We start from the raw sequence: 15,000 nt of genomic DNA, 5'->3' as shown, positions 1-15,000 counted from the left end.
GAATCTGAAGCACACGAATGCAATAACCATATATCAAAGTAAGATATCTCCCCGCTTTAATTTACATTTTACACCTGTGATCAATACGATTGATTAAAACAGAGTTATTTGTTTTGGCTATGTAAAAACATCACTTTTATGTGTTGAAGTGCCGTGCAACATACATATGAAAATACGGGTATTTCGTATTCTACATCTCGGCTTCAGCAGTCTCTCTTGAGTATCAGGGTAACAACTTTTCATGGCACCAAATTGTTCTTGTTCATTTGCCACACTGTGTAGAATTCATGACGAACAGATTGCAACAGCAACAACGAAGGGCTATTGTTTCGTCAGGGTATATATGCCCTGACGAAACAATAGCGAAAAGGCCTTCAGCATATTCGCGTTTTCTTGTCCTTCCCTTCGTTGTCCGTGTTGCCATTTGTCACAATATACACAATTTTTTACATTTTTCGTTTGATGCCAAATGGATATGCCGTAGTTTGTGTTATTGGTTATGTTTAAACATAAAATTTGGTTATGTTCACATCCGCTGTGGACTGTTCCACGGATTCTAGCACGCAAGATTTTGGTTTCGGGACAACGACTCCGTTCTGGGTGGGTTATCACCTTTTTCCCGCTCGCTACGACGCACCACCACTGACCACTGTGAGCTGCTTTCCGTCTGATGCAAAATTGATAATGAAAAATTTACGCTTCCTTTTCATGCAATATGTTAAGAGTTCGAAGAAAGTCCGTCGGCATGATGAGAAAAAAAGTCAGTTTAGCATAAAAATACCCCTGAAAATGTGAATGACCATAAATAAAAGTAGAAATGGGCGTGACGCATGCTCTGCTGTGGAAAAGTGCTCATAAAGTGACTCATAACCCCCATCTCTGAAGTGGAGGTGACTGATAACTAACCAGTTAAAAGCGAATGGTATATTACTGCAAAAGACGTTCAGATAAAGTAAGTTTAGTAGTGGAATTTTACTGATTTGGGTTTATAATAGTGGTCAAAATTCAAATTAGTGGGAAAATAAAGAGATTACAGTGACAGAATAATGACTAAGATGAAGTAACAGTGATATTCAGTAAGGCGCATGAATTCGTTTTATGGTGTTCATTATTATTCCTGTAAAGTATGTAGTTGTGTCATGTTGCATATTATATAGTCACTTGAATTCTGACTTTCAGCTTACAAAGTAAGTAAAACCGTCAGTGTGGATTGGACAATTATATCAATTTATAAAGTCTGCTTTTTATTTCGGCTAAATTGGGACATATAAGAAAATAAAAAATGGTAATTTTTAAAGCTCATTCCTTAAATGAAAAATATATATCTAGAATCTTTCTAAAAAGTAGATAAAAATAGTAGAGACTAGAAACTAGTACATTTAAACATAATCAGAATAATCTATTAACTACAGCTTTATTGCATTGCATTTTATACCTGGCTACTTATGGTCAAGTTTACATAAATGCTGCAGCCAACTTGCAGTGTGGTAAATGCATATAAACCATATAATACAAAATGAAGATGCATGCCTCAGAAGATATATTTTAAAAATTGGTTATTGAATATCATAGTCATAGAGAAGACTTCCCTTTTAAGTTTCAAATATGACAGGAAACATTTCAGTCTTTGGATATTTTTCCTTTAGCAAGCATACCAGACAACATAAATGATTTGCCTGAACGATATTTAATAGCCTGACATTTAACATACCCAGTACACTCTAACCATCTCTCTAGGCTGTATATAAGAAATATTCATATGGATTTAGTTCCTGTATATTTAGCAAATATTCGAGTGTATATTGCTTTTGCTGGCAATACTAACTATTGTATATCAGATGACAATTTTGTAATTCATAATCTGCCACATCTCACCTTCTTTAAGGTCTTGGTATGTGAAAAAGTCTGCTACTTTCATATATATATATATATATATATATATATATATATATATATATATATATATATATATATATATATATATACACACACATAGACATACACATATACATACATGTGTATATATATACACACACACACATATGTGTGAATATATGTATATGTATATGTATATATATATATATGTATATATATATATATATATATATATATATATATATATATATATATATATATATATATATATATAAATTTATGTAAGGCATATTTTCATAACGTTTTTTTCGTACAATGTACATGCATATAGCATGTGTCTATATGTATATATATTTTTCCAGATATAAAAAGAGTATTGTCAAAATGTCCCCAAGCAATACACATACATGTATCCTCTCGGCATATTTACAGATGTATAACAAAAAAACCTTAGTATTGCAAGTCAAAGATGTTAACATTGGTTAGCAACAGTTAAGAGCAATATGAGATACGATCGAGCTATAGGTAGGAATCAAACACGATTAAAAAGGTGACGGATGGAAAAATAAGGTTATGATGACACCTTTCCTGTTCACAGTCAGTTATTTCTTGATAATGCTTGTTCCGGACGTATCCTGATGTGATAATAATGAAAACGAACATTTTGTTACTTTTATTCTGATAATGAAGATGCACATCTTTGAATGAATATGTAATAATGCTATAGCTGCACCGGAAATTCCATTCAAGCACACTGATCACCAGGTCATATACTGGTAAAGTTATGATCTCAAAGTAGGTATTGTTCAATTTAGACAAAAATATGATCTGTCTTTTCTGGAATTAGTTCACTTACACAAACCTCATCTAAATGTAAGAACACAAGGAAAGCCAAATGGTCATATTCCTTCTTTTTGATAATCTTTTCATTTTATCTATTTTTTTTAGAGATTAGTTGATTTGTAGAAAGATCGTGAATTACTTTCATGTATGAACACTTCAATGGCTGTGATATCACAAACCTACAATCTATATGTGTGTGCTGGCATGATACTGATTATTGCATGGTCTCTGTATCTAATACATATTATAAAATGATATACAACTTTGTGAATTCCATTCTTCACTGGTAACTCTGTCAGTACAAATATAAAGTAAAAACAAGAAAATCAAATAAAAAATACTTGTTTCTCATTCCTTCCAGCCAATTGTGATTATTAAAAAACAGTTCATCAAAAATCACTTTTATAAACAAAATCTAATCTTAGTGCATGTTTCATAAATGCATCATTTTACAGTTGAGATAATATGCTTTCCGTGTTACATAAACATTGTAAAAGTAACCCAAGGCAACTGATAAGATCAAATGCACGTTAAGGTAAATGTAAATATCATATATTGCACTCACTCTTCTGTAACAAGACATTCTCAAACTCTCCAGTACATAAATCTATAAATGAATTCATGAAAGTCCATCTCATTCTGACCTGAAACATTTCTCCTCCCATTACAAGGTCAAAAAACTCTTTTGGCCATTGCTTCGCTACGCACTAGAAACCCGAAACCACCATTCATTCTAAACGTCCCTCCGCATTTAGATAGACGTGGCTCTCTGTCTGGCCGGCTCGATCATCCCGACGCGCTCCAGGAAGGCCACCATCAGCTCCTGGTACTCGACTGGGTGCCGCTGGAAGTGGGTCACGTGAGGAGACTTTTGCCAGTGCCCGGTGTACACCTGCAAGGGGAGAGGCTCTCGATAAAGTGTCAGGTAAGGTAACCTCGAAGTAAGGATAAAATGCTGACGACACTAAAATATAATAATGCTTTTGGTCATGAGAACAGGGCAGGACTGGTGTAATTTGATGATGATAACAATCATTTTACTATTAGTGCTAGTAATAACAGTGACAATAATAATAACAGACGTAACACACTTTCACAGGCTTTGATAAGTCATTCATCTGGTTTCCAGGTTTTGATCAGTAAAGAAAGGCTTCTAAAGGGTTTGAGAACCAGTGACCTAGGAAGCAGTCTGAATTACCTGATGGCCCTTAGCCTCCCATTTCTTGTAGACCCTCGCATTCATCTCTGGCGTGGAGACCGGGTCGTTGTCTGAGAAAAGGAACAAGCCAGGGACGCCCACAAAGTTCTGGTGCATCTTTTGGCTTGCTCTTTCGTAGTGTATCGTTGCTGTGTCATACTGGATTTTCAAGTACCATCTGTAAGACGTTTGTACAGTGCATTTGAGACAGTAAAATTTGAGACAAATCGCCTAAGCTCATAAGTCAGCAAGTTTTATATCTTAAATCCTCTATTAATGACAATTAGCTGTAATGCTCCTACTCTGACAACGGCATGAAGATACCAGCATGCCAGTACTCAGTCATAACTGAGTCAGCTTAGAGGGGATGTCCAGGTACAAACCAGGAATTTTCCGATTGCAAAGCTAGCAATCTACCACTGACCAATGCCACCTCCATAATTTATGCATCACACACAAGTAACGGCCCCTGTCAAGTGCCATACCAGTAAAACAAAAGACTCAACAAGGGCCAAGTGACATGTCAAATCACCATATACTGGAAATTTCAGGGAACTTACTCCAAATACTTCTTCATGGACTTCTGCAACAAGGCGTTATTTGTAATGGCCCGAGGCATGCCGTCGGGGATCCCATCGATGTCAACCCCGCTGTCCCAAATCTGGCCCACAAATCTGTTCAGGAGATGCCCATGTTTCTTGAAGTCATTTTCTACCTGTTGGAAAAAGGAGAACGCTTAAAAATACAACAGTGAATAATTTTCATCTTAGAAGAGAGATGGGGAAAAAATAAAAGGGAGAATGGACAAAAAGCGAGACAAGAAACAGGGTATTTATTCATCAACACCAGTAATAATACACGTGATGCAAGTACTTGAAGCTCACCTTCACCATGACTTCAGAGAACACGTAGCCTCCCACGCTGAAGCCATGAATCAGGACTGGGCTGTGAGATGGGTTGGCGTGGAGGAACTGCAATACCTGGTCTGCTGCAACCTGTGGGTCAAGAGAGCAGGTCACTGTTATTGATCAGAACAGCTCGATATCTTTGAAAAGGCAGCTGGTAATCGTAGGATCTGATACAGATTAAAATGGCAGTTACATTAACATAATTATAACAGTAACAATGCCAATGATAATCATAATGATATATATGAAAGCACCGAAAAGAATATTCATGACAGTAATATTACTACTACAAGTACTACTATTAATAACAGCAGCAATACTACTATTCCTACTAAAGACAATAAACAACCAATCCTAGAATTCATTATATTTTAAAAAGGAACATAATAAATCCTAGTAATACCAACAAACGCATTAAACAACAATAACAAATAACAACACCAACAACAATACCCTTTATAACAGTACTAATAACATCACTCACCTGCGACCCCTTGGTGGGCCTGAGCAGATCGAAGGGCGACACTCGCACTTTGAGCACATCGATGCCCAGGTTGGTGTAGAGTTGGGCGTATTTCCGGACGTGCCTCTCCTTGGCCATGAGCCAGCAGAAGAGCAGCGTCAGTGGCCTTTCTCGCTCGCCCAACGCTCTGGCGACCTGGCGGGGAAGCGAGGCTCGTGAGAGGAGGGCACAATGGCGAGGGGAGTTGGGTGGTGCGGCCGGAGGGAGTGACTGGTGAACTGAGGGAGTGACTGGTGAACTGAGGGAGTGACTGATGAACTGAGGGAGTGACTAGTGAACTGAGGGAGTGACTGATGAACTGACGGAGTGACTGGTGAACTGAGGGAGTGACTGGTGAACTGAGGGAGTGACTGGTGAACTGAGGGAATGACTGGTGAACTGAGGGAGTGACTGGTGAACTGAGGGAATGACTGGTGAACTGAGGGAGTGACTGGCGAACTGAGGGAGTGACTGGTGAACTGAGGGAGTGACTGGTGAACTGAGGGAGTGACTGATGAACTGAGGGAGTGATTGGTGAACTGAGGGAGTGATTGGTGAACTGAGGGAGTGACTGGTGAACTGAGGGAGTGACTGATGAACTGAGGGAGTGACTAGTGAACTGAGGGAGTGACTGATGAACTGACGGAGTGACTGGTGAACTGAGGGAGTGACTGGTGAACTGAGGGAGTGACTGGTGAACTGAGGGAATGACTGGTGAACTGAGGGAGTGACTGGTGAACTGAGGGAATGACTGGTGAACTGAGGGAGTGACTGGCGAACTGAGGGAGTGACTGGTGAACTGAGGGAGTGACTGGTGAACTGAGGGAGTGACTGATGAACTGAGGGAGTGATTGGTGAACTGAGGGAGTGATTGGTGAACTGAGGGAGTGATTGGTGAACTGAGGGAGTGACTAGTGAACTGAGGGAGTGACTGATGAACTGAGGGAGTGACTAGCGAACTGAGGGAGTGACTGGCGAACTGAGGGAGTGACCGGTGGGACGAACTGAGGCGGTTTCAGGACAGAGTGAAAATGTCGGGGAATTGCCAACAAAAACATAAGCTTTTCATCTTTTAAAAACATTCTAATTCATTTTTTTATGAAAAGAAGGAAGGAAGACAAAGAAATCGCACTCTCCTCTCCATCTCCCTGGCATCTTCCCTTCCCTCACCTCCATGGTCTTCTTCGGAAGGGGCGCGTCGCTGGAAGTGAAGAATTCCATATTTCTGGAAAACCTGAGAGCGTGGAAGTCCCTGCACAGGACGAGGGACACCGCCGGCGCATAGCACTTGGTCGTTGAAGCCGACAAGGGAAGTGTGGCGCGAATCTGAAAGAGAACGGAGGTTGTTAGTCTTCCTAATGGCGTGGTCGGAAATGCACAAGGCCCAGTCAATAGGTGCGGATGAGCATTAGCCTAAAAAATCTTTTGATGTTCATCATTGTGATCCATAACGGGTAAGGTCTTAGTCTCATACACTTTCTTAAAGTAGAGTCATGAAGGATCGTCAATAAAATACGAAAGTCCCAGGACTCTCTTATATACAGTGAGAAGATAATAGGGGTAAGATTTTACACAAATTTAAGACTGGTGGTTCTTCATCTCTCGCCACACTGAATATACGAACTGGCCCTGTCCACCATTCATCATGATAACGGAGATATCAACACAACAACATTGGCAAAAGGTCTAACCACAGATTTCAATTCTAATTGCTGTCTATGTTGAATATTTACAGTAAAATATATCAAATCAAATGAATACTTAAATATGTAAAAATCATTTGAAACAAACACGTGTTTTGATGAATCTGTCTATCACAGAAAACGAAGTGGAGACCCTCGCCGCGCGGTGTACGAATGGGGGGGGGGGGGAGGAGAGAATACTGGGAAGGGGAGCAGAAAGATAGGGAAGGGGAGTAAGGAGAGGAGAGAGGAAGAGTGGAAGGAGGTGGGGGAGAGATGATGTATTGCGCACGTGAGAAGAGAAGAAGTGACAGAGAGGGAGAGGAAAGGAATGGGAAATGGCCAATAAGGCGGGTGAGGAACAGACAGGGGCATAGAGGAGGAGAAGATGGCGGGGAGAGGAGAGCGGAGGGAGAGGCACAGCCGACGTGCGGGAGGGGCGAAACGCAGGAGGGCAGCGAGTCCAATGTGTTCTCAGACGCGCATGCCCTCATATCTCGCTACAATAAATTCGTATATACATGAGCTTTTGCTTCTATAGGACTCGAAAAAGGCATATATAATGTAGACATGGTAACGAACCTAACACAAATGCAATGTTTATCTTGTGTTTATGCAGAGGCATCACATTTCCCGCAGAGCAAGCACGAGTAATGTCAATGTCGACCGTTTGAGAGCAACTCAGCAGGTTGACAGGGAGGGTGACCTCAGCTGAAGCACACACACATACACAATTCTTACGGCATTAAGGCACGCTCGCTCCTCAACCGGTTCCACGGCGCCCAGGTCCTCATGTCGGGCGTGGCGTCCCTGACCGCCTCCTCATCCATCTCCGAGTCATCCAAGGGAGTCGTGAGTCTATTATACCATTTTGTGGATATGAAGGAGATGGCGACATTCCAGGTCCTGATGTTGAGTCTTATACATGGAGGTATCTTGATGATTTATATGATTTACGTGTTTTTTGAGCGAGTCAAGCCAGTGGCCTTTCCTTTCACCAACGCAAGGGGAACGTTTGGCGCAATGAGCTCGACGGCCATTGTCTGTACGTGTGTGAGAGATTGCTAGTTTTTCTTTGTTTTTTTTTTTTTCTTTGGCCTCGTGGTAAGGCGGAAAAGTGACAGAAAACGAGGTACGTGACCACCTCCGGCGTTGACAAATAGCCCACTGAAGAGGCAGTATGGATTGTATTTCACACAGTACACTGATACACACCATGAAAACCATGGTCATGAAAACGAACTAATAATTTCTATCTTTGTTGACATCGGAGATATTGTGAAGAAATAACGAGGAAGCGAATCAATCAATCCACGAGAAAAACGGCCCCGCCACGTCTGAATAAACAACTTTTTTCTTCCTTTTTTTTAAACAGGGTTACTTTTTTTTCTCTTGAACACTACCGCGTTCACGTCTACCTGGAAAAAAGTGACCTGGAAGAGCTCCAACTCGACCAGCGGAGACAGAGGCCCGCCCGGCTGACCTTGAGGCCCTTCGCCCAAGGACGCTCGCCCTCCGTGCTCCAGGACCAGGAAGCCTCCGCCGCCGGAACATACGACAAAGGGACTACAGAGGTCCTAGTCATTTGATTCACTTCTCATTTTCATCATTTCGGTAATGAATCATCTCCGACCGGCGATATTCATGCCGCTGTGGCCGGTCGCGCTCGTCTCGCACTCACGGGCGGGGTGGCGAGGACTCCGCTCAAGCCCTGGAGCGCCCCTCAGTCCGTTCCCGCGAGATGGGATGATGGCGAGGGCTGACGGCGCACAGGGACCGGGTCTCGAGGTGGTCGCAGTACAAACACGGACACGAAGCGCAGTCTCAAGATCCCGAACTTGACGGAATACTTTTCCTCTTCTGTGAGAACCGGTTTGCTCTGGGCTGGAATAATATGATTTTCCTCAGGAAGCAAAAATGAAAGTCGATATGAAATGTCAAAATCCAAAAGAGTCAGTGGAACAGTATTCGCAAATTTTCAAAATGTTTTCTTAAATTTTGATAACACATATGAAAACAAGAACCAATTGCAAAGACACTCAGTACTGACATATTTTATGTCTACATAACAGTATTCGTAATAGCAGCAACAACAACAATAATAACGATGATAATGAGATATCAAAGATAATCATAATAATAATAATGACACCCATTACAGCGGTGATATGATGATGATAGTGATCACATTATCAGCTCAGATGATCGCATGGTGACTGGCGGGAGATCACCGACACACGCTGCTGCATCTTAACCCTTTATCGGGCAAGTGACCATATATGATCACTTAAATACATGTATGTATATGAGCTAATTAGGATGTGTGCCCGGTGAAGGGGTTAAAGTCGATCGTTTTCCTCAATATTATCAATTCCTTCGTTTTCTCTCTCGAACTTCCTGTTAAACCCCAAGTGTAGGAACATCTCTTAACTAAAAGCGAAGGAAAAAAAATGCAGTCGACGCCCCATTTTCCCGGGCGATGCTAAAAATAAGTACACACTTCACTTGAAACGCGCCTGTAGGGTTTCCCGCCCACCCTGGCAAACGTTCTCGCACCTTCTCCCGTTTGCAGCCAGATTGGAGCCCACAACCGCCCCCGCCCGCAACTAGGCCGTCTGCTAAAGCTAAGCTGACCTGACCTGCCCTAACCTCCTTGTCTTAAGATCTGCACGTCCTCTTCACAGCCTTAACCCCGATCATAAAGAAGCCATATTCTGTAAACTAAAACTCTCTCTCTCTCTCTCTCTCTCTCTCTCTCTCTCTCGCTCTCTCTTCCCTTTATTTCAGGTATTACATGAGAGTGCATTTATAGAAGTTTGCCAAAGCTTTAACATATTACACATAAAGCTATCTGTGGCAAGCACTTTAGAATTGAACACTAAAACGCAAGACTATGACGGAGAAAAAAAAAAAATAATGTTAGAAAAATAAATAAATAGAAGCTCAATTAAAACACTAGAAAATAGTCATTATGCACATCTGGTACTGGTTCAGGAGCCATACGTTGACGAGACTCGAACTGTTGCAGAGATATATTTATGCAAGGAATAACTATCATAATTAATGGAATAGTGTTTTGACTTTGACTTTTCTTCTCTTTCCCTCTCCCTCTCTCTTTTTTTCCTTTTCCTTTCCCTCTCTCTCTTTCCTTTTCCTTCTCTCTCTCTTTCTCTCTTTGTCTCTTCCTCCCTCTTTCTATCCCTTTCCCTCTCCCTCTCTCTTTCATTTTCATTTTCTCTCTCCCTCTCCTTCTTTTCTTCCCTCTCCCCCTCTCTCTCCCTCTGCACACATAGAAACACTCTCCTTCCCTCCTCCTCTCTCTTTCTTTTCTTCTTTCTCTCTCCCTCTCCCTTTCCTGATGGTGAAAGCGGTGAGGAGGATAGTTATGGTTATGATAATGATGATGATGACAATGTTGGTATTCTTTATACTGGCGATACTCTCTCTGTCTGTCTCTCTCATTCTCTCTCTCTCTCCCTCTCTCTCTCTCTCCCTCTCTCTCTCTCTCTCTCTCTCTCTCTCTCTCTCTCTCTCTCTCTCTCTCTCTCTCTCTCTCTCTCTCTCTCTCTCCCTCTCTCTCTCTCTCCCCCCCCCCCTCTCTCTCTGTCTCCCTCTCTCTCTCTCTCTCTCTCTCTCTCCCTCCCTCCCTCCCTCCCTCTCTCTCTCTCTCTCTCTCTCTCTCTCTCTCTCTCTCCCTCTCTCTCTCTCTCTCTCTGTCTTTCTCTCGACTCTCTCTCTCTCTGTCTTTCTCTCTTTCTCTCTCTTTCTCTATCATTCTCTCGCATTCTCTCTCCCTCCCTCCCTCCCTCCCTCGCTCCCTCCCTCCCTCCCTCTCTCCCTCCCTCCCTCTCTCCCTCCCTCCCTTCCTCCCTCCCTCCCTCCCTTCCTCTCCCTCCCACTCTCTCTCTCTCCCTCTCTCCCTCCCTCCCTCCCTCTCTCCCTCCCTCCCTCTCTCCCTCTCTCCCTCTCTCCCTCTCTCCCTCCCTCTTCCCAATCTGCGTGCGTCGTGAGGAGGCGAAGGGAGGGCAAGAGGCAAGAGGCCGACTCGAAGGGACTTTCAACTTTTTACCCTTTTTTTTTTTTTTTTTTTTTTTTAGACGCATGGGGATGTGAGCAGCTTTTTGTCCATCGGCGTGTACCCATTGCCATACCACTTCTTTCGTGCCTTCTGCGTGTTTTGCGTGAAAGCCCTTGCTGCATGATAATAATAATAATAATAATAATAATAATAATAATAATAATAATAATAATGACCCATTACAGCGGAGATATGATGATGATGTATGATAAGTTTCGTTGATCAGTGAAGGTGGAACAGGATTCAGGGAAATAATTCACTCCATGTTGAAGACCAATATATGCTAATAATTACAATGATAATGCTAATGGCAAAAACAAAAACAAAGATAATACTATAAGTAGTAGTATAGTAGTCGTGGTAATAATGATGATGATGATGATGATGTTGATCATGATGATGATATATGATGATGATTATGACCATGATATATGGTGATGATGATATATAATGATAATGATGATGACGATGATGATATATGATGATGATGATGATGATATGATGATGATGATAATAATGATGATCATGAAAAACAAAAACAATAATAACAACAACAGGAATGGCACTGATAATAAAAACAACGACAATGACGACCACAATAACAAAATCAGTAACAGCAGCGACCTCGGCCAGCGGCGCTTCCACGCGGTCAGCCCGAACAGTCAGTTACTGGGTCGAGCGACGGTCGACGTGGACAGACAAGCGCTGGTAACTGTGACTGACACTTCCTGCGAGGCACTGGCATCACGTGTGTGCGGTGTGGGGGGGAGGGAGGGGGAGGTGTCTCGTGTGGCGGGCAAGCACAGGCCAGGTCACGTGTGGAGGGGAAGGAAGAGGGGGGAGGGGGCAGGGGGGGAGTCCTGTGGGAGGGGCGGGTGTACAGTGAGAGGGAGAGGATGTGTCCAAAGGAGAGTGAAGGGAGAGCATATGTAAGAATTAGGTCGCTAGATATTGTTTTTTAAAAGCCAAAATAAAATCAAGTTGGAGGAACGAACGGTAAGAAGAGGTTGGAAAGAAAACGTGGCTAGAAAGTAAATAAAAGAAAGGAATGCACTTCAGAATAATGATTAATAAAAAAAAAAAACCCGACTGATGTGCCTCTCGCATTTTCCGCTGAATGTCCGCTTCTTCCGTAAGAGGATGAACCGTATTCATGTTGACAAATGTGGAAAGGTATGAATGAGAACGAATATCTTCACAATACAAGAGATGTATTTGACCGGTTTCGAATATATCTTTCCGCAGGCATATGAGCCACGTCGGCAGAGTACCCACGTACTCCCGAGAATCACACACGTCACATTATTTAAAAAGAAATATAATTAAGTGAAAGAGACTGCTCTATTGTATATAGAGATATCCTAAAATATCAACTCATTTACAAAAATAAGAAAGAAAGAAAGAAAAAACACGTAGTAGTGCAGGAATCCGATGACAAGGGCGCCGCCCCTTCGTCTGGCAGGCATGCAGGGGCGTGCGCGCGGGCCTCGATTCGGACACGCAAACACTGACGGAAAAGGTGTTTGTGCGAAAGAGGCTTTATTCGGACATACGGAGACCTTTACACATCGAGAAGGCATGCGAGGGGGGGTATGGAGGGGGTGTTGCTATGGACCCTCCCCTGCCTGCCCCCTCCCCTCCTATCTGAATCAGGATCAAGTTTTTTTGAATATGGTAGAAAAAGTAGCACCATTTTTTAATTTTTTTTTTTTTTTTTTTTTTTTTTTTTAGCCTGTTGGTATTTGTCGACGCGGAAGAAAAACAAAACCGGGCCACCAGCACTTCATCAAAGGCTGTGCATGAAGAAGGAAGTCCATTGACTGCACTTTATATGACAGAACCAATAACAATATCAAAAGAAAAAGAAAAAAAAAGAAAAGAAAAGAAAAAAGAAGCGAAATCAAACTCTCACAACAGAAAAAAAAGAAAGAAAAGTACGGAGGGAGAGCAGGAAGCCAAGAGGCGGGGCGAGGGGGGGGGGGGAGGTTGGAAGCTACGGAGGTTTCCGTGGGGCTTCATTCGATCCGCAGGAAGCACTCGCCGCCCAGACAGTACGCCCATGCGATCCACTTACCTCCTCACATACCGCCCTCGTGACTCACTCGAGCGCACTCACTCGTCTTTCCTACTAATGGATTCAAGGACTGCCATGCACTCGGTTCGTGGGCGGAGAGAGCCTTTGCTAAACGGGCCACGCATCGCACTGCAACGGGCGAGACTGCGAGGCACCTTCACGAACAGAATTAAGGACCTGAAAAAACAAGCAGGAGTTCGTTCCTGACATGCCCCCCTCCCTTGGTGTTCTCCGTTCCCCCTGACGAAGGCAAAGCCCCTGAGCCCGGTTCACTCACCCTCAGGAGGGGCGCCCTCGAGCGCAGGAGCGCGGCCGAGCACCCGAGCGTCCCCGCGGCCATTCTCCACGAGGCGGCGGCCATGGCGTCCTTCAGGAGGTGGACTGGACGCTACAAAAGCCTAGAGCCCTGGTTCCTCACGCCGCGTGGGGAGGACGCGGGTGTCTGGCGAAGGGGCGAGGGCGACGGCGGGCGACGGCAGGAGGCGCTGAAGGAGGGACGCTCGCAGCGACATGCAGCGCCGTGGTCGAGGGCCAGGCGGGCGGGGCGGCGCTGGAAGGGCGGAGGGAAACGAGGGTTAGGCGGGCTGCGCCAAGCATAGAGAAATTAGGCTTTACGTTTTAAAAAACATGATACATATATACAGGATATGGCCGGTCAACAAAACAAAAACCAAAGGCTTTTTTGCGCACGCGCACAACACTGGTGGGGAAAAGATCAACAATGGCCGCTGAATCAGCTGTGAGAACGATGTCAACCTACTACAAATCTCTCGATTTAGTTGCTAAAAACCTCATGATGAAAAACTTGAGTATTCTAAAGGCACAGAAAGTTTACCAGATCCTTTCTCTCTCTCTGATGGCTGGTTTGAAAGCCCCAATGGTTGGCCCGTGTTAGTTTTGATGATATTTATCTCTACCTAATACACACGCCGGGTGGTTACACAGATGAGTTGAAGTCTACAAATCACTCGAAGCTTTCAAGTATTTTTCTCAAGTTTTAAAACAAAACAGGATAATGGAATTAAGTATTCAACATGAGAAAAAATCAGAATACAGCTATCTATATTTGCTGGGTCATAATAATTGTTTGGTTGACCGACCTTTATACAAACACCTGGTGTTTACACATAATAAGAATTAAAGGCCTACAAATCTCTGGAAGGGTACAAGTACTCAATACTGCTTATAATAAGACGTAGGATTAAATTCTCCTGAACTTATGAAATTCTTTCTTGCTCGCTCTTTGCCTTTTAGGCCTGGTTTTTCGAAAAGTTGCTCAAATCAGGGCTTTTATAAGTATGTACGTTATAGCCAGATTTTCCTAAAATGGTAAGTTTACATTCCCACGCTATACTCATCATGATACCTTGAAAAGATTTAAGCAAATTTCCTGAAGTTGTTGAGAGGGCAGTGTAGAAGTCATTAGATTTACTATCTTCATTTTGTTCCCATTTAATGTCTTACGACCTTTGTTCAGGGAAAGTTTTAAAATCTAATTAACAAACTTAAAGTGAAAGATACTAAATAGTAACCAGTCAACCACAACATCTACCACCGCCTAGGCCTATGCCTATCCACGGGGAAATACATCCCCTAGAAAGAGTTATGACGATATAACATAACCGTTTAAATTTTAGAATATCTTTATGGAAAAGCTACCGTACGTATCATTAGCACAAACATCACTCCCAGTTGCAGGATCAAAGTTGTTGCGACTGATAGCCAAAGCCTACTTTTCTCGGGGTCTTTCGGAAAACATTTAAAACTCGGAGCTGAACCGTTTTGCTGTCCATTTGTACATCCTATAATGATGCAACCGTTAACCATGTCGAAGTCTCTT

At 42.9% G+C, this 15,000-nt stretch overlaps 1 protein-coding gene across 2 annotated transcripts in view; it reads right to left on the bottom strand.

Moving 5' to 3' along the window:
* Positions 1 to 2,535: 2,535 nt before the first annotated feature.
* LOC113828246 (transmembrane protein 53-B) overlaps positions 2,536 to 15,000 on the bottom strand; it is a 22,926-nt gene continuing 10,461 nt past the window's right edge. For both annotated transcript variants that reach the window (XM_027381182.2, XM_070134691.1), the window contains exons 2-8: positions 13,438 to 13,710; positions 6,497 to 6,652; positions 5,309 to 5,482; positions 4,801 to 4,911; positions 4,477 to 4,631; positions 3,917 to 4,094; positions 2,536 to 3,610 (exon numbers count right to left, since the gene is read on the bottom strand). In XM_027381182.2, the coding sequence (XP_027236983.1) occupies positions 3,470 to 3,610; positions 3,917 to 4,094; positions 4,477 to 4,631; positions 4,801 to 4,911; positions 5,309 to 5,482; positions 6,497 to 6,652; positions 13,438 to 13,521 (999 nt within the window). In that variant the 5' untranslated portion in view covers positions 13,522 to 13,710 and the 3' untranslated portion in view covers positions 2,536 to 3,469. The remainder of the gene's footprint in view (positions 3,611 to 3,916; positions 4,095 to 4,476; positions 4,632 to 4,800; positions 4,912 to 5,308; positions 5,483 to 6,496; positions 6,653 to 13,437; positions 13,711 to 15,000) is intronic.

The sequence above is a fragment of the Penaeus vannamei genome, chromosome 20, assembly GCF_042767895.1.
Source record: "Penaeus vannamei isolate JL-2024 chromosome 20, ASM4276789v1, whole genome shotgun sequence".
NCBI classification, from domain to species: domain Eukaryota; kingdom Metazoa; phylum Arthropoda; class Malacostraca; order Decapoda; family Penaeidae; genus Penaeus; species Penaeus vannamei.
Note: the sequence above shows the minus strand (reverse complement) of the source record. Positions and strands in the feature narration are given on the sequence as shown.